This window comes from Sus scrofa, chromosome 5 (assembly GCF_054392235.1).
Source record: "Sus scrofa isolate SSC_HxYL_T2T_F1_AM1 chromosome 5, Sscrofa_HxYL_maternal_Yorkshire_Landrace_v2.0, whole genome shotgun sequence".
NCBI classification, from domain to species: domain Eukaryota; kingdom Metazoa; phylum Chordata; class Mammalia; order Artiodactyla; family Suidae; genus Sus; species Sus scrofa.
The window spans coordinates 96364045-96386402 of record NC_139387.1 but is presented as its reverse complement, the minus strand read 5'-3'; the positions used below and the strand labels follow the sequence as shown (position 1 = coordinate 96386402).

Here is a 22358-nt window from a genome sequence, read left to right as displayed (position 1 = left end):
TAATCAGAAGAAAGCAGGAGGTAGAGGTTAACATATGAAAAACTTGAGAAGATTGAAATGCTGCTGGTGAGGAAGAACGGAAGAAAGAAAGGGTTGAAAATACCATGGATCTTCACTGTTATTAGATTCTGTATTTGCAAATTCTCCTACTTGTAAATTCACACATAACGCAAAAAGCAACACTTGAAGCGTCTTCAGGGTCATTCCTGGACATGTATGTGCTCAGAGCAGCAAATTATATGAGTCTCCCTTATTTGCGTATTCCCAGCTGAGGTTGAACAAGTGATGCTCTGCCTTCTCACTTAAGCTTTCATGCTGTAAATAAGCATCCTTTCTCATGATTTATTGAGTACTGTGTTTTTCACATTTTGTGCTTTTTATTGATTATGTCACTGTTTAAAGTTTTCTCAAGTATGGAGCTAAAATATTGTCTAGTGTTTCTAAGAAGGCCGAGGGCAGTAATGAACCAGACTAGTATCCATGAGGATGTGGGTTTATAATCCCTGGCCACACTCAGTGGGTTAACTCTCCAGTGTTGCCATGAGCTGTGGTGTAGGTTGCAGTCATGACTCAGATCCTGAGTTGCTGTGGCTGTGGCGTGGGCCAGCAGCTGCAGCTCCGATTCAACCCCTAGCCTGGGAACTTCCACATGCCACAGGTGCAACCCTGAAAAGGAAAAAAAAAAAAAAAATGTCTGTGATGTACCTTATGGAAAAAATATATGTGTTAGATAAGCTTTGCTCAAGCTTGAGTTTACAGAGCTTTTGGTTATGAGTTCAATGTTATATATTAAAGAAGGTGTCTCTGAACAGAAACAAACATAAAACTAAGGTATATATTGATTGGTTGATAAAAATGTTGTGACCAGAGGCTCTCAGGATCCTAACCCTGTATTTCCTACAGGAACAGTGGTTTAGAATTTAAGCATTCAGTGGCCATGGTGACTTTATGTCCGTAAGTGTTGTGACTAATGAAAGGTGACTCTCTAAGAGAGAAGGAGATAGAGAGGTCTCCGAAGTGGACTTGGGGGGCAAGTTTTAGGTAATGGAATGGTCCCCTCGAGGTGCTGATCTTGTCATCCAGTAAGTTTGTTAGACCAAAACATTCCTTTCAAATAAAAACCCAGGGAGAGAGTTGTCAACTGGGCTTTGCCCTGAATAAGCAGTCCTGGTATGTGAAGGGTGGAAGGATGGATGGGGAGCAGGAGGGAAGTGATATCAGTCAACAGACATTGAAACTGAGAGGTGGGGAGAGAGACGAGGTCTGATTTTGTTGTTCTCTCTCTGCCTTGTGCATCTTAGCAAGCTCAAGGTTATCAAGTTAAAAATCCTTTTCTGAGGATTTCCCAGGGAGTCTCACATTTTCCCTTCCTGCCTCTTCTGGTGACCCCAAGCTTTGTTCTGACCCCTGTTCTAGAACAGTACTGTGTAGTCTTTACTTTGCCCCTACCTGGACTGGGGAGGAAGTTAACTGCAGACAGTGGAGACTCAGCATTACACAGTTGTTTTAGTAACCCATTCCAGCAGTTGAAAGCATTGGAAAAATACTCTAAAAACATTGCAACAACAACAAAACAGAAAAAAAACAAAAGCAAAAACAGCTTAGCAACCAAGCGTATATTCTGTGGGAAACACTAAGAGCCTTGCCCTTCCCAGCGCCCGTATCCTGTGTTACAAGAGAAAGGCTTCTCTAACTGCTCCCAAAGGGAGGTGAACATAAAGGGAAAAAAACCACTTTGTGTGGAATGGTGTTGTGCACATTTTGAAGATAAGAATAGAACTTCAGACCCGAGTAAGACAAGTTCTCAAATATTAAGCATCCTTGCTAAGGCCAGGCAAAGTTATAATGAAGTTCTAATACTGGGGGGACACTGACACCTGATAGATTTTTTTCCATGTCAGATCATAAAAGACAGATGCCTTCTGTTGGCAAGTGTAGGAAATCACACTTAACATCCCCACTAGTGTGGTTTATGATTATCAGAGAGGATGGAGCCAAGGTCACTTTTATTCTGTGTAAAACTTTTCTTAGATTGGCAGCGTAAACAAGTTCAGTTTACCAAAGCACTTCTTTGGGGGGAAGATTATACATTTATTTATTTATTTATTCATTCATTCATTCATTCACTTATTTATTTATTTATTTATTTTAGGGCCACACCTGCAGCATATGGAAGTTCCCAGGGTAGGCGTCGAATCGTCGCTGCACCTGCCGGCCTATACCACAGCCACAGCAGTGCCAGATCTGAGCTGTGTCTGCGACCTACACCCCAGCTCACAGCAGTGCCAGCTCCTTAACCCACTGAGCAAGGGCCAGGGATCGAACCCACATCCTTGTGGATACTAGTCAGATTTGTCACAACAGGAATTCCTAGAATTTAATAGATGAGTGACACTAAGGAAACTTTTTGATCTTTTTAAAAATTAACAGGCTTTATTTTTAGAGCAATTTTAGGTTTACAGAAATACTGAGTAGAAGGTAAAGCGTTCCCCTATCCCCCTTCTCCCTGCCATCAGATGCAGTTGCCCCTGCTATTAGCATCTCGCATGTCCAAATCTGGTACATTTACAACTGTCAAACTGATACTGATACCGTATTATTAACCAGGGTCCGTAGTTTACATTGGGATTCATTCTTTGTGTACAAAATGTACTTTTACTATGTTCTAGAAGCAGAGACATCAGAATCATAAAGCTAACCATTTATAGTGGCATTTCCACATCACAGTGCCTGTCACTTAAAGAAAAGGAGCTGAGGTTCAGAGGAGGTTCTCAGACGCCAGCCTTAGCCCCATGTCTTCCTTAAATTCAGGTTTATGGTTCTAAGCAGAGGATGAAGTGGCACACTGCTAGTGTATTCACTGAGGGAAAAAACTGTGCCCAGGTGAACAAGATGACACTCGGGCAAATGCTTGGCGAATTCATCTTTGGGGCTTGAGTATTTAGGGTCCATACTTGCTGCTTATGTATGTGTTTCTTCCTCTATACTGGAAGCCTTAGGAGAAAAGGAACCATGTCTATCTTGTTTACTATTGTCTCTTTGTTGTTTATATACTACCTGGAATATAACAATAATACTCGGATATTAAGCTAAAGAATGGAAGGGTTAATGAAAGGATGTGTGTTAATCAGGGTTTGCAGGAGAAGTGGAACCACTTTGTGTGTGTGTGTGTGTGTGTGTGTGTGTGTGTGTGTAGACAGAAAGGTAGACTGATTAAGAAGGATTGGCTCCTGTGGTTGTAGAGGCTGAGAAGTCCTATGATCTGCCACGTGCAAACTGCAGGAGAGCTGCTAGTGCAGCTCCAGCTCAGAGCTGAATGCCGGAGCTTCAAGGGGTTCAATGGTGTAAGGCCCTCTGAGTCAGAAGGCCCAAGAGCCAGGAGCACCAAAGTATGAGAACAAAAGCTGGATGTCTCAGCTCAGGCAGAGAGCAGATTCGCCTTTCCTCCACCTTTTTGTTCTAGAAAAGCCCTCAATGTCCTGGTAAACGCCCACCTAGACCGGTAGGGGCCACCCTCTTTACTGGGTCTCCTATTCTCTTCCAGAAACAGCCTCACAGACACACCTAGAAATAATGTTTAACCAGCTCTCTGGGCATCACTTAGCCCAGTCACATCAGCTCATAAGATTAACCATCACAGATGGATATTGTCATCTGTAAGTAATAATAGCCCTATGTAATTGCCTCTGGAATCCCTTTCTGATATTTTCCCTTTTGCTTTTCTGGTAATTTTCAAATTACTATTTCATATGACCTTTTCTACTTCTGATGATATTTTGGTCCTTACAATTTCAATCACATCCTATAATTACCAGATACCTTGGACCAACACCAAATTTCCCAATCATTTTCTTTTCCTGCCATATAACAAGGTTCAGACACAACCTACCAATTCTCTTAAGATAATATTTATACCTTTGAGCTGTTTCCAATACCAAAATCCATGTGCATGGGATATGTCAACACAAATAGCTCTTGCCTGGTACCCTCTCATTACCATGAGTGGCAGAAGGAGCTGATGGAAGGAATACCGGGCAAAGAGTCAGCAAATCTAAGTTCTAAATCTAAGTTGTACGTACAGCTCTCTTAAGGCATGGAAACTTGTTTGCCTTCGGTTTCCTTAGCCACAAAATGAAATGGAGATAATATTATCTATTCTTAGGACATCCCCTAAAACCAGTTTCCCATGTAAACTTGCAAATAAGAGATGCTAACGTGCTTGCACATTTCCTTAAGCTTTTTATTGGTTTTAGGAAACACTGATTCCAAGGCCCTAAAGCAAAAGTTACAAACTGGTAACTTCAGGGACCACATTGAGTCAGTAGAAGTGTTTTGTTTCTCCAGCAATGTTGTTTTTTTAAATTTAAGTCAGTTACTAAAACGTTTAAAATTTGAGAGGCTTCACATTAACATTCTGGCTTCCTTTTGAAAATCTGAAGATTTGGCACCCAAGGTCCACATTGCTGCTTGGTGACCACTTGCTGGAGCTTAGCAACAGTCGCCTCCTTTGAAGGGCATCGGAGCACGATAATTCGCCACAGTCCACACCGTTCCCTATTTTATTACACCCAGCTGACTTGACTCACTTCTGTTACGGTGTGGTTGCTGAAGGCATTTGAACTTGGCAATTCCTGTCTTAAAGGCATATTGCGCAGCACATAGTTGACCCCCCACATTGCAGCTCTCAGAATGATCCTATTTACAAACAGTGCCAAAGAAGAAAATCCACAATATTATTTGGGAATCCACTGAGACACTGAGACATTGGAACATCTCTCTTCTATCCAGAAAATTTTCCTCACTGTAAATAAGAATAAATGAGTTTCGAGCCGAATGACATCTTCTAGCTCATTTGAGTCAATCCCTTCATATAACAGACGAGCAAACTAAAGTACGAGACAGTGAAGATGCTTGCTTAAAGCCCAGGAGAACCAGAACCAGGAGGCAGACCTAAAACCGCAACTGGACTCCCAGTGGAAAGCTTTCCAGGCCGCCACTCCTCATTCTTCCCAGGGCAGTCATAGAAAACAGTTGCTTTCTTTCCTTTGTGAAAAACATATTGAGCTTGGACTTAGGATAAGAAGTGGTTTTTCTCTTGTTCTAGGCGTTGTACTCTCAGTATTTCCCAACCTTAAATACTATGAAGATTCTCTTTCGAACCCTGTGTTCATTTCCTAGGGTTACCAAAACCAAGTGCCACACGTCAGGTAGCTTAGAACAACAGAAATGTATTCCTCCACAGTTCCGGTGGCTAGAACTATGAAATGAAGATGTCAGCGGCGCTCCGAAGTCTCTCAGAGAGACTCCTTCCTAGCTCTAGGAGGCTCCTGGAAATCCTTGGTTTCTGGTCTCCTAACCAGATGTCCCTCCAGTCTGTGCCCCTGGGTTCACGTAGCCTTCTTTCCTGTATCTGTCTCTGTCTTCTCTCCTCTCTTGCATAAACACAGCAGTCATTGGATTGGGGGCCCACCCTAATGCAATATGACCTCACTTGAGTTAATTAGTTACATCTGCAGAGACTTTATTTCCAAGTCAGGTCACATGCTGAGGTTCCAGATGGACAGGGGATGGGGGGAGGGTAAGGGCAGCACTCTTCAAGCCTCTACAGACCCTCTCCAGATTTTCTTAAAATTGTAGCCCCATCCACTGGGGCTGATTATCTCATGACTCCTATCTGCTCCATGGGCCACTTCTATAAACCATCACAAGGCCAGCTTTGAAGAGATAATACATGCAGCCTCCACTTCTTACCTGTGTTCGCACAGGTAACAGCTTTGTTCATAAAAGTAAAACTCGTCTTTGGATTTCTTCCAGTTTGCCAAAGCAGGTACTGATGGAGGGCTTTCATAAAAGTGAAGTTGCGTGATGCACACTTTCGGAAAAGGGGGAGTGCTATTCACTTTGCACCATTTTGCCTTAAGCAAGGTTTCCTGTGATCCATCTGCTTTCAGATGGGGGCGTGGGACTGTGTATGCAAACCCTTATGACTTTCAGGTTCTTCGGGTCTTTCCCTGCCTTTCTTACAGTGAGCAATCAGAGACTGTTTGGCCAATGCTTGGGCTTTTGTGTTGGGTGGGACCCAGGTTACCAGCGATTTGGCTTTAAGGCTCTAGGGTCTCTCCACATGGTTGCAAGACAGCTGTCTCAGCTATGAGAACTGAATCTTCACCCAGTCACTTCCATGCACGGGAACGTTTTTCTGAAGGAGAAAAAACCTCTCCCAGAAGACCCCCCCCCCCCACCCCATCCAGACCCAGTGTTCAAGACTGGGTCACATGACAGTGTCCTAGCTCAGGGTCCTCAAACGTGTTTTTTTGATCTTAGGATCACTTGACACTCTTTAAAATATTGAAGACCCTAGAGAGCTTTTGTTTTTGAGTTCTATCTGTCAATGTTTACCATATTAGATATTAAAACAGACATTTCTAAAATAGTTATTCATTCATTTAAAAATGACCATAATAGGAGTTCCTGTCGGTTGTGGCTCAGTGGAAGCAAATCTGACGAGAATCCATGAAGATGCAGGTTCGATCCCTGGCCTCCCTCATTGGGTTAAGGATCCAGGGTGGCCGTGAGCTGTGGTGTAAGTTGCAGATGTGGCTCAGATCAGGTGTTGCTGTGGGCTGTGGTGTAGGCTGGCAGCTACAGCTCCAATAAAACCCTTAGCCTTGGAACTTCCATATGTCATGGGTATGGCCCTAAAAAACCAAAAAAAAAAAAAAAGTAATAAACCCATAACATGAAAAAATATTCTTTTATGAAAAATAACTATAATTTCCAAGGAAAAATTTTATGAGAAGAGGGGCATCATTTTGCATTTTTACAGATTTGTTCAGTGTCTGACTTAAGGGAAATAATAGAAGACAGCTATATTTCAGATAATTGTAAATATTCTTTGTGATTGTACCAGAACTTGACAAGTCATAGTTTCTTAATGGTTAGTTGCAATGCGAGATCTGAAAACATAGCAAGGAATTTTCCAATTTTGATTGCATTAAAACCCTGTACTTTGAACTAATTCGAATAATTATATGAATTGGTCATTTGGAAAATATTAGTTCACTAAGTTTTGCAAATCTTCCAAATGTTGACACATTTCATCTTACAATATAAAAAATCCCATTCATTAATATCACCAGCAATCTCATTCTAATTTCTTTTGAAAGCTTGAATTTTATCATTGGCAGCAGGTATTATTTGTTATTTTCCTTGATATGCCTAACTTATTACATTTTGGAAAACATTTCTAATAAATACCCAATCCTGAATAATCATAGTTTTTCCATCAGTTGTTATTTCAAACAAAAGTAAAGTTCCATAAAAAAAAAAAAAACAACCAAACAGCTAGTTCAGTTTGCAACTCAAACAACTGCACAAATTTCTCAGGACAACCACCATTTGCTCTGCAGTAGAAATGCCTCATGTGTACTTCCCAAGTCAAGAGTGAAGATGTAATAAAATGATAATTTTTGCTGCCTCAAGGACATTCTTAAGGAAAATGCTTTTGTAAAACTGTATAGTGGTAAAGAATTCAGTGACTACAGTTTGGTGCCATAATTCATTCTAAACCACCAGCAATTTGTACCCACCACTGCTAGTGCAACATGAGTGCAAAAGACAATATGAGGAGAAGGGCAAATAACATTTTGAAATAATTCTATATGTATATTTTGTTGGATTTGTGTTACACACACCCTATCTTTTGGGAGATGGATGGATGATGATAAGTATACATGACAGAGAAAGAGGAAGGAAGGAAGGAAGGAAGAGAAAAAGAAAAGGATAAAGAGAGAGAGAAAGAAGTGTATGATGGCAGATATAATTTTGAAAAAAGTCTTGACTTTACAGATTCCTGAAAGGGTCTCAGGGACCCCCAAGTATTTTCACACTAGGAGACCCTGACCCTAGCTGAAAAGGAAGCAAGGAAAAATGAATATCTGAGCCACTTTCTCCAGGAAGCAGGCTCTGCCAACTAGAAAGAAGAAGGCAAAAATAGGACCTGTTGTCACCTTTAAGGCATGTGTGGCACAAAGAAAGTATTTGTTGATTTTGGATGTTGTGGTAATAAATATTATTATTTTATACATAAGCAGATTTTCCTTTCTATTCCCTCCTCTGGCAAGTGTGTTTTAAGTGACTGATTTACTTGCTCTCCATAATACCCTGTGAGAGATACAATAGGCATTGTTTCAGAGAAATAGGTTAAGTAGCTCAAGGTCCCATACAAATTCCGGGGGGGATTCAACATCCCCAAGGACAATGCTCTAGGGCCCCACACCTGTTCTCTGGCCAACCTGTGTCTAACAGGTGCCATCCCTGTAACCCTCTGGACCCAGGAATCATAGCTGGTGAAATCAATGCCAAGTCAGGCCTCCAGAAAGCTACTTCCAACAGTTTGATCACAGAACTAGGTGTGGGATTCTTAGGTTTTTGCTTTTGTTTTTTTCCTTTCATGGTGGGAAACATCTCTTCCCAGTTAGCGGAACATCGTAAACGAATATTCTTTCATTCTACCTCTGTGTTAACTCATGTCACAAGAGAGCTTGAATTCTATGTTACCCTACTGTATCTGCCTATAGAAATGTATTCATTAAAGGAGTACCTGAGTTCCCCGATGGCCTATAGGTTAAAGATCTGGCATTGTCACTACTGCCGCACAGGTTCAATCCCTGGCCTGGGAAATCCTGCGTGCCATGGGCGCAGCCAAAAAAATGAGCACCATATACCACTGATATCAAGGTCACTTATTTCACATTTTAACATCTTTTAAATTAGAATGCATCTTGCCAGCTATGGGAAGTCATAATTTATTTGACAGTGTTTTCCTTTTCTTAGTGATACATTACAATACACAAAATAGTGGTATATCTCTTATTATCTGTCACAGTAAATCTCATAGACTGTGATGCTAAGGCAAGTGCACTGTCTCCCACTGAGCCGCCTTCCCCTCTTGCTGGGTAGTCATAGTAATGGATCCTAGCAACTTTCTGTTTTAACCAAGAGCCAGGATGTCCCAACCCAGCTTCTCCTTCTGATCTTCCATTTACTGTCTTTACCCTTGTTTTACTCATGGGGAAGAAGCTACTCTTTTTTCTTTTTCAGAAGGAAGCGGGGCACAACCAAACAAATAGACCATGCATGTTTCCCAAAGCACGCCGGCTATGGGCGAGACGTCTTCCTGGGTCACTGACCCTTGATCTTTCTTTTTGCTTTGGACACATGCACGGCACCCTCCTGACTGCACCCCCATGGATCAGGGTTGGGGTGGAGGGAAGATGAAACGTGGCAGTCTGACTACAGGAGCAGAATTCTCAGGGCGGTGCCAAGAGCCCCCAGTGATTCTGACCCACATCCCTCCCTGCTGCGTGTCTCCTTTCTACGCCCAGGAGAGTGACTTGCACACAGTAATGGCTCAACAAATCATTCCTAAAGATGATTGAACGTAGTATAAAATTAGGTATAGCCTTTTGGAAGGGAGACTAGCAATGAACAATCTTGGGACTTTGGATTCACTACCCTGTAGCCATGGTCATGTGTCTGGCCAATGAGAAATGGGCAGAAGTACCACATGCACCTTCCCAGAAATCTCCTCCAAGGGAAGGAGCCGCCTCTCTTCTTTCCTTCCTCCACCTCCCTGCCTGAAACTCGCCGATGATGGCTGGGGCTCCAGAGACCACCTTGGGCCAAGAAAGTGGGGTCAAAGGATCCTCAAGAGCACCAACGGTAGGACAGAAAGGCAAAGCCGTCCAAATCGCTGATGACTTTGTGAAGGTGTCCACGACTCCAGGCTCCTTCCCTCCCAGACCTCTTTTTTTTGTGGAAGAATAAAGCCTGGGGGTTTTTATTCTTGGGGCTCTCTTACTCTCAGCCAAACCCAGTTTTTCACTGATTCATCATCATAAAATGACCCATACGAGAAGCTCATAAAACGCGTCCAGGCCCAGAGGTCAAAACTCCTCTTTTTGGTCTTTGCTGTGCTGGTTATGTCTTTAGTTCCGTAAATGTAAGCAGCTCACTTAACCTCTCTTTGCCCAAGTCTCCTCATTAAAAAAAAATAGAACTTCCTCCCACAGAGTTATGATGGCTAAATGACGTAAAGATGGGAAAGTCTTTCGAGATGCTGAAACCATTCGTCATTGTCATAGTTGGTTGTGATACTGATGCTCCATGGAATAATCCTTCCATGAACCCATTTTCTGCTAAATGGGCCTGTTCTAAACTCCCACATTCTGAGCAGTGATGTTGATGCTAAAACTGAAACCATAACCAGTAGTTAAAAAGCTATAATTGTGTCTAGAGAATAGAAGGTGGGAGAAAAGCAGGCATTTTAAAGGTCTTCAAATTATGAGGCAATTGCTGAGAGTGATCGGCCGTTTGCTCTGCCTTCCAAGGATGGAGGCTTGTGGTTCGGAGAATGAGACCTTCCTAGCTGGGTGCTGTCTTGGAGCTAGTTCCCTAAAAGCAGAGGGGGAGAGATTGCAGGGAGAGATTGCGGCAGGGTATAAGGGAGTTAGGGAAGTGGGTGAGAGCAGGGGAAGGAGATGGAGATGTGGGTTCCCCTGCCTACCATCAGCCTGGTCCCACAGGGGGTTCAGGAGCTTGAATAGCATCAAGGAATTGTCCTACCTCAAAGCAAGAGGACCAGGCTTTTATACCCCAGGATCAGTCAGGCCCTGGGGCAGACCACCCCTGACAGCACGAAGGGAACATAACCTCCCAAGTATCTCTGAGTGAAGAGGTCCCGGCTGGCTGAGGACCGTTCTTGAGGAGGGTAAAGCTGAGATCCCACAGCAGCTACCACTTAGAGCAGCCATGGGATGCCTGCGTGGCCAAGGAAGGGAACCTGGGTGGTGCCCCCCAGTGGCTACTATAGGAACAGGTCACTGAAACACTCGCGTGGGTTACGGAGGAAGTCTCCCACTTCTCTAGAGACCTTAAAATAGGACCAACTCACTTGTCTGGCAGAGTCAAAACAAATGGGCTTGGCATGAAGAGATGGGTGATGCGGCACTTTCAACAGTGGACCACGGGGCTCTGTGGTTGCTTATTTCAGCATCCTGGGAATTCACCTGCAAAAATGAGAATCATGGGATTCAGGAGCTCCATCCTGAGAGTGCCCACAAATAAGAGGAAAGAGATGAGCCAAGGAAACCTTTTCTCCTCACTCCTTCTTTCCCGCAGCATCAGTGGCCCGTCAGAGGCAGTTTGGGAATAATCATTAAAAAGCAAAGTCAACAGTCAACCCCCTGTTGGTTCTGCCCTTAGACTAGTTAAGCTCCTTAAGCCTTGCTTTCTCCAGCTGTAAGAAGGACAGTTCTTGTGACAGAAGCAGCTGGCTGGCCACCCGTCCACAGTGTGGGCATGTGGCTGCCTCATCAGTGCCGACACTTCCCAGTCCCCTTTACGGCCACGTGTGGCTTATTGTCACCAGTGGCGGGTGAGCAGAAGGGACCATTCCTGAGCAGAGTGGTTAAGAAGTGAGTGACTCCCCCAGCGACTCTTTCCCCAAATGACTGCTGAGAGGAGAGAATTTTGAAGACTTAGAGGAGGGCAGAGGCAGAGAGAGAAGGAGCCTAGACTCCTACCCCACCCAGAAGCCTGCCCACCCAGGATTGCTCAAAATAGACCTAAGTGAGTGAGAAATCAACTTTTTATTATGTTAAAGCAGGGCGATCTGGGCATTTGCTAAACTAGCTTTAACCCAAACTACTGCGGTTCTAAATGCCTACCTTGAAGCTGTCGTGGATTGAGATGATATCGGTAAAGAATTTTAGGCCCCTAAATAATCTCCATCATCTTCCCTCACAAAGTACCCCCAAAATGAAGAGCATCTATGTAAGGGTGATAGCTGGGTGTTTTTCAATATTTTGTTGAAGAATATGCAAATGCGGCTGAAGAGAAATTCCCTAGCCCCGCTTAAAATCTGATATATAGAAATTCTGGAGCACTGTTGCTTAGCAACCTGGCCAACAACCAGCACTAAGAATTGTTAGCTATGAATCTTAACAGGGAAGGGTAGACTTTTTATGCAAACAGCAATAAAAATCGATAATGACTGAATGCTTGCTGTGCTAGACATTGTTCTAAGAACTTGGGCCTATTAATTATTTAATGCCAGCCAGAGACTGTTTGGGGTACAGATGTCATAATCCCCATTTTACAGCTAAGAAAACTGAAATGCAAAGATGTTAAGGAACTTGCTGAGTTAGTAAGTGGCAGAACTGGCTTTGTGTTTTTTGTTTGGTTGGTTGGGGTTTTTTTTGTTGTTATTGTTTTTTGTTTGTTTGTTTGTTTTTGCTTTTTAAGGCCATACCCTTGGCATATGGAGGTTCCCAGGCTAGGGGTCTAATCAGAGGTACACCTGCCAGCCTATGCCAGAGCCACAGCCGTGAAGAATCCAAGTCACATCTGCGACCACACCACAGCTCACGGCAACGCCAGATCCTTAACCCACTGAGCGAGACCAGGGATCAGACCCACAAGCTCATGGTTCCTAGTTGGATTCATTTCTGCTGCGCCATGACGGGAACTCCAGAACGGGCTTTGAATGTAGGTTTGGTCATCTTCAAAGCCTGTGTCCTTACCACTGTGTGCCTAGTTCCAGGGCTGCCCTGCAGAGTGTAAGGGTGCCAAAGGGAACTTCACCACCACAAAGCCATAGCCACATCCCTGTCTCTTGGTAGAATTTTTTTTTTTCCCATAAAGTCAACAGCCAATCCCAGATGGAAGTTTTTTGTTTTTTTTTTTTTAAGCTGTAATTTATATGGCTCATCTCATGGCAACATTTTTCAGCCTTCTCTTCATTTCAACCCCTCCCTATAAATTGGCACATTGTGGAAGGAAAAGACTAGAAACTTTACAAGGCGAGATCTTGGAGGGGTTGGTGATTTTTGCCCCTGGATTAAAGATGCTGTCTGCAGAGAATCCCTCAGGCGTCCCTTGGGAGCGTTTGGCTTTGTGATTTCCTACATCATCTTTGACAGCTGAGGGGTCAGACCTTGAAAGACATCTCTGCATGGAAGGGTGACCGAGACAGACCCTTGAGCTCCGTAAATCAGAGGAAGACAGAAGGCGCAGGTGCTCTGGGTCATGCTGGGGAAGGTGAATTTTTCTCAAGCCACATGTGCATTTATCCCTGGTGGCCCAGTGTAATAGACAAGGGAAGCCAGGCCCGGACCACTGTGGAGGGGCAGGCGGCCAAGTCACTGTCTGCCTCTGAAGAACAGAGAAGCCAGAGTCCCCTCCAGGGCAGACTGGAGGCGCCTTTCGTCCACCCGGGCTTTCCTAGTCCATTTGTTCATACCTTGGAGCCTTCACAGCGCTGCTTTTGTCAAGAATAGCTGTGCTCTCAGTTCTAAAATCTCATTTTGTTCTTTGATAGCGACTGAAAGCAGGGGAAACAAGGAGAGCATCACTGAGGCTTCTCCCTGGCGTGTCACTTCCTGGCTGTCTCCACAGCACTGCAGATTTCAGGGTGTTCGTGAATCCTCTTTCTCCTCCCCTCTGGACTCTGAACCAGTGGCGAAGTCATTCACAAGAATCAAAGACCACACACAGAGTGGCGTTCTTGCCGAGAAGGCCGGTTTGAAGACCTGGCCGGGATCTAAGGCCCCAAGAAGCGTCTTCTCTTCCCCCTGAATTGAAATCGCCCCCTGGTCACCAGGTGAGCTACAGGGGATCGCACGCAGGACCGGTGGGCAGACAGACGTGCTGAGCGAGGTGCGTGGACATCATGCCCCCTCCCCATTTTCCGGAGGAAGACGAGAAGGGCTGGAACGGTTCTTCCCATGATATTCCCTAGGGAGGACTGGGGGGAAGGGGCCCCTCTTCTGTAGGGATCATGAGGAGAGGGGCAAATAAGCTTCCCTCCCAACAGACTGTTGATGAAAGGATCATCTAATTCTGGAGGCGGCTTAGAAGCCCTAGTAGACGCCCAGAGAAAGCAAGTCCATCTGGACCTCGGAATCGGCCACGCCATCTCCATCTGTCTGCCGCCCCGGGGCTCCTTTGCTGCACCACGAAGCTGCCTAGCTTTGCAAGTCTTGGCTGAAGAGCTGGGACGCATCAGCGTGGACTGAATCCAAAACGCCTCCGCCAGTCTCCTCCAGCCCACGCCCCACGGCTCTTCTGCCGCGTCCCCTCTCCTGGACGCATCGTCCAGCCCTGACAGGTTGAAGTATTGCCTTTCCGGAACGGACTGCCTTTCCCCTTCTTGGAAGTGATGTGTGGGCTGCTCTGTTTTCCTTCACTGCAGACACGGTTCTGAGGGACGCCTTAGCCCATTAGGCAGGGTGAGGGTTACAGCATCCTGGGCTTCGCATGCTTCCTGATTGGCATGGTGTTTTCCAATCTGCTAGCATTTCACAAACAAAACACTATGTTCATGACTTTCAGATATACTGACGGATCGGATGCCTTCTCTGCCTTTTTTCCTCCTTGTGTTGTCCCTGTTCTGTCTCCTTGGGGACACACCTCCAGTTATAAAGACTGCCATGGGAGGCCAAGGAAAGGGCTCCTCTGGTGCTTTGTCCCAGGACCTGGGGGTCCTAAGAAACCAGTCCTGTCAAAGGGTTGCCCTCTTGGGCTGGTTTTGGTGCCCAAAGAGTGAAAGATTTCTAAAGCAGGCTTGACCTGCAGGTTTGGTTGAACCGATCTTCTACCCGCCATAAGTGACCTCTTACTTAAAGCACGTGTGCCTTTTAAACTGCCCGGTTGCCCAAGCAGAGTGGAATGTTCCAGACGAAGCCACATAAGTGCAGAGGTTTAACGCGGTGGGTTCCACCTCGTGCAAAAGGACTGGTGTCCTGAGAGGCCAGGCTGCTCCAAGGGGAGCCAGATCCCACAGGAGCCAACAAGCATTGTAGGCAAATATCCTTAGGCTGAATAATAGTGATACTATCTTAAATTTGTCTCGCTTCCAGAAACTTCGTAGAACAAAGGGGTATTTTACAGATATGTGATTGCCCCTTCAACGATTTTTTTTTTTAATTTTAATGAAAAATTATCTTTTTAAACAGTCAGTCCAGGACCCTCCCCAGCCCCCCTAAGTTCAGGTCTTGGCTGTTTCTCACCTGGGTTAGCCTCAGGTGCCCGCTCTCAGCTTTTGACCCCCCCACCCCTTACCACTGCCAGCTTCAGTCTCCTGGTGCCCAGTTTTAATCATGTTGCCTCCTGGGTAAAACTTGTCAGAGGCTCACCTTCCTGAAGGGAGTACAGATGCCCCAGGGTTGGTCCACGGCCCGCCACGAAGTCGTCCTGACTCAGCTGCCTCAGCTGCATCGGCTCCCAGCACTCGGCCTCTGCTCAGGGGTTAGACTCCATCTGTTCTCCAGACATGCACCATGCACCCCTTATCCTGCCTGGGCACCCCCACCCCTCCTTCCTCCTGCCAGAACCCTGCCCATTGTTCTGGGCCAAAAATGCCAACTTCTTCCAGAAGCCCAGCCTGGCCTTCTAGGCTGACACTTTCTTTGTGTGTCAGTGTGGACACACTATTTTCTGTCCCATTCTCTGTCCATCTGGGTGCTGGTCTTGACCTTCTCTTTGAGGGCAGTTTCTCCATCTGGTCATCTTGTGTCCTCCACAGCATCCAGCACGGTTTCTTGTACTTAGTAGTTGCTCAATAAATAGTAGTTAAATTGATTTGGGGGGTGATATGTCTCTTCTTGTATGCACTGAAATACTCTCTTCCTAAGTATTCTCTCTCCTAGGTTCAAAAATTATCCAACCCATTTCCAGATGGCATCAAGATAGGAAACTTGTACTCTTTCATTTTTAGAATAATTTCTGTTCTTTTCCTCAGGTTTTAGGAAGCATAGAGGCGTGGGTGTAGAGGGAGGGCCACCAACTTAGTGGGAATTTCAAGAGCTTTGAAGTTAGGCTCGAATCCCTGTTCCATCACTGACCGCCTGTGTGAGCTTGAGCCAGTTCCTTAGTCTCTCTGAACCTCAGTTTCTCTTCTCTAAAATGAAGACAAAAGTACCTATTTTATAAATCTACCCATGGAGCTTCCTTGTGGCACAGCAAGTTAAGGATCCCACGCTGGGGTTGCTGCTGCCGCTCAGGTTCAATCCCTGGCCCGGGAACTTCCACATGCTGTGAGCATGGCTAAAAAATAAATAAACAAATAAAAGTTTATTTGTGAGAATTAAATTTGGAAGTTTCTATTAAGCACAAACTCAGTGCCTACTTCGTAGTAGGTATAAGTTATCCTTCCCGTCATCATCCTAATCCAGGTAGTAAGTTACTCGTTTTGTTTTGTTTTGTTTTGTTTTTTTCTTTTTATGCTGCACCTATGGCATATGGAAGTTTCCAGGCCAGGGGTCAAATTGGAGCTGCGGCTGCTGGCCTATGCCACAGCCCCAGGAACACTGGATCTAAGGTGCATCTGCACCTGTGCTGCAGCTTGCAGCAATGCCAGATCCTTAACCCACTGCAGCAAGGCCAGGATCAAACCTGCATCCTCCTGGAGACAGCAGCAGGTCCCTAACCCACTGAGCCACAGTGAGAACTCCAGTAAGGTAGTTTTCATAATCATCCCATCCAGAATGATTTACTCCAGAATGAAATGGTGAACCTTTCCGTGCGATATTGTGTGCCTACCCTCGCCCTGCCCTCCTGTGGACTCTTGTGGGGGCGGGGGCGCGTGTAGAGATGAAGCTGCAGAAGTGGAATACGACTAGCTTATAACCTGATCGAATGGAGGATATCAGCACAAGAACATTTCTGGAACTTTGCTATAGACGGGTGCTCAAATGCGTGTTAAAAGGTGAAAGGGATTCACTTGCGTCCAAGTGAGAGGCAGTGTAAACGTGGCAGTGAGACGCGTGTGGCTGGGGCCCTGCTCTCCTGGGCCGTCCTCAGACTGACTGGAGCCTGAGGTCAGCAACTGACTCCGGAGGCAGCCCGGCTTCAGGGGCCCCAGCGCCCCGAGGTTGCACACGCCTCCGCGCCCTCCACTGGCGCACATCCAAGGGCCCCGTGCTTGGCTTGATGCTCTGCCGTCATCATCCACTTTAAGTTCTGCCTAATTTTCTAACAGGCTCCACATCGCCACTTTTCACCAGGCCACACACAAATTGTGTGGCCAGTCCTGCTTACAGGACGTCGAGGGGGTTGTGCTTAATTCATCTTCTGCCCCCACTGCCCGACACATCCTGTGCTCACAAGTGTTTCTGGAATGAATGAAACTCCACGTCCACAGTCATCTGGGTAACAAAGGCTCACACACTTGCTTTTACCTAAAGTTTTACACCTAAAACTTGCAAAGTTAGGTCTGTTTGTGCCTCAGACTTTGACGTGTACGTGATAGGACATTTACAATTTTCTACAAAATCTCCAGCAGAAGAAACACAGAGCAGCCAGCCCCTGGGGGACTTGTCTACCGGTTTTTAACGTCTTGGTTTTACCTGGTCTTTTTACATGCCTGGGTATAACGAGATTCCTTCACACTCCGTTACACATGCACCCTCAAGTGCACACACACACACACACACTCTCTCTCTCTCTCTTTTCCTGAGATTGTTTTGGGACCAGCTGGCCCTCTGATGTAAACAAATTTATAACAGACTTTTAAGAAGCAATTCGCATACAATTTCTGACATCTTCGAGAGTCAGAGCAGACAAGTACAAGATAGATTTGAAGAGATTCAGATATACATTTTTTACCTTCGTGGATATATACATTTGCAATGAAATACACATAACATGAAATGTCCCGTTTCCCCCATGTGCAAGCATCCAGCTCAGTAGCAGTCAGTATGTTCGCTCCGTTGGGCTGTCAGCCCTGCAGTGTTCCTCTCCAGAACTTTTCCATCCCCGCCAACTGGAACCTTGTACAATAATCCCCCTTCCTCACCCCCTCCTGCCCCTGGTGACCACATTTCTTCCGGCCTCTCTATGAATTTGACTCTTCTGAGAATCTCGTGTAAGTGGAATTGTACAATAGTTGTTCTTTGGGGTCTATCTTGTGTTCCCTCACATGATGTCTTCAAAGTTTACCCATGTGGCAGCATGTGTCAGAATTCCATTCCTTGGAATTCATGTCGTGGCACGGTGGAAATGAATCCGACTGGGAACCATGAGGTTGCGGGTTCGATCCCTGGCCTTGCTCAGTGGGTTGAGCTGGCGTTGCCCTGAGCTGTGGTGTAGGTTGCAGATGTGGCTCAGATCTGGTGTTGCTGTGGCTGTGATGCAGGCCAGCAGCTGTAGCTCCCATTAGACCCCTAGCCTGGGAGGCTCCATATACTGTGGGGGAGCCCCTAAAAAGACAAAAAGACAAAAAAAAAAAAAAAGAATTCCATTCCTTTTTAAGGCTGTAAAATACTTTCCTGTAGGTAGTGCATATCACATTTTGTTTAGCCATTCACCTGTCGATGGAAATTGAGCTTGTGTCATATAAGTCACAGCATCTCCTGAGAGCTTTTCCATTGTACAGTAGGCACATCTTCTTGATGCTGGAGGCCCATTTCTCTCAGTGCCACTGAACCAGCCCGCCCTGCTTTCCCAGGCGGTCACAGAGGGCTGCCGTGATCACAAAGAGAATGCTACCAGGAAGAAAGAAGAAAAGACCTCGCCAGAGGGAGCTCTTTAATCAACCTGTGTCTGAGAAAAGTCCATTTACAGGGAACTATATTTGATATCTTGAAACCGCCTACCATGAAAAGGAATCACTTCGCTATACACAGAAACTAACACAACATCGTAAATAACTCTGCTTCGATTTGTTTTAGTGGCCATTTAACTCTCACCCAGCAGGAACACAAGCCTTATTAAAAACAAACAAACAAACAAAAAAGACTGAGATGCTTTCATCAACGGCCTTACACCCCTAGACATCATTTCGACACAACCCACATGGGCCCCAAATCATGGCATCAGGTTTGCAGTGAGGCTGACTCGGGCCAGTGGCTTATGGAGCCCCTCTCCGCTAGGAGAGCAGTTATTTCACCCATGGAACTTGTGCCTGTGGGATGGAGAACAGGTGGCAAGAGCTGATGTAAACACCCACGTCGATGGCTTCTCCGTCCTGGATTGTGCCAGCTTATGACGTCGCCCAAGTCCATAGAGGCCTCAACAGGCCAAACAGCAATTCAAACATTGAACAGTGTCTTTGATGGAGCCGGGTGATGGTTCTTCCCTCATCGGGTCATTCATCACATACCTGTAAGCACCTGCTCTGCACGTGCAGGTGTCCTGCCTGTCACCACAGAAGTGGGTGAGTCAAGTGAATCTCCTTTTATCTCAAGGAGCTTATCCAGTGGCGTGGCTATGGGGAGGGCGTGGGACAGTCTTTGCTGACCAGGGCATGGGGGGAGTGGGCTCTTAGGAGCTGAGACTTGAACTGGGATCTGAGACTGAGAGCAGCAGGCCATAGAAGGAGCCGCAGGGAGGGCTTCCCAGGCAGAGGGAGTTGCAAATGGGGAGGTCTGGGAAGAGCTCGGTGTGTTCCAGGAGCAGCGGGTGGTGGAGGGAGGAAGACTGCGCGGCCAGGCGAGGATGCTGAGCAGTCACGGGCAGCCAGAGGTAGAGGATCCGCAGCCGATCTCAAGGACATATTCAAAGGAGGGCTCGGGTTGCAGCTGCGGGGGTGGAGGCGGGAATGTGTGTGTGTCCCCTTCCTCCCCCTTCTTCCTGTAGCCGAGACCGGCTCCGGTACACTGGCACCAATTATGTCTTGATGGCAGAGTTTGGGGCAAAGCAGGAAGAAGAGCTTTATTGCTTTGCCAGGCAAAGGAGGCCACAGCAGGCTCCTGCCTCAAAACGGTCTCTTCTCTTGAGAGAGGATAGCAAGGGGTTTTGTAGGTTTAACTTGAAACACCAGGGCTGTTGATAAGGACTGGGGTACCTGCAGTCTTCTTCCTCCATAGATCATGTCAAAGTCATCAAAGCTGGAGTCAGATGGGCTGGTGAGGGTTTCGGATGGTCTTGGGACTATCGCACCTTGACCTTCGGCCTACAGCGAAGGTTGCTCAGAAAAGAAAGGCAGTGTTCGGGAGGGTTCCAATGACCAAAGGGAACGCTAGGTGCAATGTATCGTTACTAGAAAGCGACCATTAGTAAAAGAAAGCAATTAAGCCAGGAAGAAATGGCTTGTGCAAAGCTGGTTAGAGTGAGTTCGTGGGCCAAGCCAGGGTGTAACATCGCGGAGGCGGCTTCAACTAGTTTTTAGCTGTAACACTCTTGCCTCCTCATTAACTCTTGAGTCAGCCTTTTGAGACTGAAGGGAGGCCTGGGAAGCTAAAGGAAAAGCCTTTTACTTCAAAACACAAGGTCTCCAGGGCTTGTACATGGTTTGACTCTTTTTGGGGATATTACAGGAAGGGGACACAGAGAGCCCAGCCTCACCTCTCCCTCCTGTGGCAGCACTTCTGTCCAAGCCCGTGGCGGGGAGATGCTGTGCCATGGCACAAACCTGGCTGGAAGGGGCAGCCTGGGGGACATCTAGATGCCTCTGTCAGGCATTGCCCCTAACTCGCCGTCCCATCTGCGTCTCGAGCAGTCCATTGCTTCACACGCCCCCTGGGTGAAAATGGGGAGGAAGGTTTTTGTCTCCTGGAAAGCTCCCGAGGGAACCGAGGCCCTGCTGCCCATAGCCCTCACCAGGGCAGTGTACATCCTGCATCAAGGAGCTAACAAAGCAGAGGGTCCTTTTGCAGATTCCTGCCCTGCAGTGGGCAATACCTTGAGGTGGGGGAGGGGAGGGGAGAGAGGGGGAAGCTGCATCACCTCTTTTTTGGGAATTGCTCCTCCCTATTCCTTGTGTTCCATATGGAGCTGGACATTCACATTCAAAGCTCAGAAGAGAAAACTCATCTGGAAATAAAGATTTAGAAGCCTGTAGGTGGCCCCGGAAGTCTTGAAAGGGAATCAGAAATCTTGGGGGATGTATGTGAAATGACAAGAGAAGACCAAAAACAGATCTCCAGGGAACATGAACATTTCAGGGTGAGCAGGATAAGAAGAAATAGGGGGACAGGGTAGCGAGAGCCAGGGGAGAGACATGACCAAGGAGGAGGAGAGTCTGTTAAAAGGGCGGGGGCATGGCCGACAGTGCCAACCAGAAATCCACTGCCAGAAGCCACCCTGCAAATCCAGCTGGTGATCCAGCCATTGGCTGGTACTCACCGTTGCCTAGGCAACAGCATCCTGTTCTTTGAATAGGTCTGGCTTTGTATACTGAGGTAGCAGGGAGAGCAAGAAGATGCCAGAGACGTAGGACATAGGACTGGTGAAGATTCTGCTGAAGATTAACCTCAGCAAAGTTTGTAAAGGATGGTAGGAATTCATCGGTGCCAAGGACGGAGAAAATACTCCAGACTGAGACAAGAGTAGCCAGAGAACATCCTAGAAACTACCTGTAGTCCAATATGCGGGAGCATGTGGAAAAGTCATGGGAGATGAGGCTAGAGAAGACATCGGGGCGAGATGACAACAGGGCTTTCGGTCTCATCCAGGAGTCTGCCATTTCTTTCCAGGCAATAGGGATCCTTCAAGGCATTTTAAGCAGAGGGCTGATATGAGCACATTTGCATTTGGGTCTGATCACCCTGGCAACAGAGAGAGGCAACTGCATTAATGCAAGGTGAGAAATTATGAAGGGCTGTGGCAGTGAGGATAGATTTGTGATATATTAAGGAAGAAGAATTGGCAGAGCATTTTGTGCTTGGTGGCAAAAATAAAAGTTGACACCCTTGGTTGTGTTCAATGACAAAGACTGCTAGTAACAGACCCTCCAGTTTTGCGCCCCCCCCCCCGGCCCCGCCGCCACCAAATAAAAACTGCATATCCCATCTTCCTGGCAACTCTCAGGGCCAAGTGTCTAAATTCTGTCCAATAACTTGTAAGTGGAGTCTTATTCTGGGAACCTTCTTAATAAGTTATCTACCACCCACGCTTCACCCCTCCTCTTTGTCCACTCCTCATTCCCACTGGATGGGCTGGCTGAAACTGGAGCAACCATCTCAGACCTTGAGATGACCTTGACCTTGGGAATGGAAGTCAAGCATAGCAGGGAAATAAAACAGAAGGCGTCCTTGGGTCCCTGAGGGCTTCTTGGAGCCAAGCCTCTCTAGCAACCCAGGCGTACCTACCTCCAGACTTTCACAGTAGAGAGAAATTTTTTTCTGTCTTGTTTAAGCCACTGTTAAGAACTTCTTTTGTCCCTTTACGTGGTTAACTGGACCCGATCCTAACTCATAATGCTCTCATTTTTTAGCTGTTCATAAAAATCTCAAACCCTGGGAGCCATCGGTCTATACCACTCAGAAGCCTTTGGCATATTCCTTTTGTCTCCGATGCTTTTTTGCATCCTTGGCACTGAACAAGCCCTGTTCCTAGTAGGTGCTTACTAAACACTG

At 46.3% G+C, this 22358-nt stretch overlaps 2 protein-coding genes across 3 annotated transcripts in view; both read left to right on the top strand.

Annotated features, from left to right (window-relative positions):
* LOC146403563 (uncharacterized) overlaps nt 1-16147 on the top strand; it is a 201118-nt gene extending 184971 nt beyond the window's left edge. Inside the window, exon 7 of the mRNA XM_084957596.1 lies at nt 13382-16147. Within this exon, the coding sequence (XP_084813722.1) occupies nt 13382-13638 (257 nt within the window). The 3' untranslated portion in view covers nt 13639-16147. The remainder of the gene's footprint in view (nt 1-13381) is intronic.
* The window catches only part of PLXNC1 (plexin C1), a 331134-nt gene that overhangs the window by 117646 nt on the left and 191130 nt on the right, over nt 1-22358 (top strand). The window lies entirely within an intron of this gene.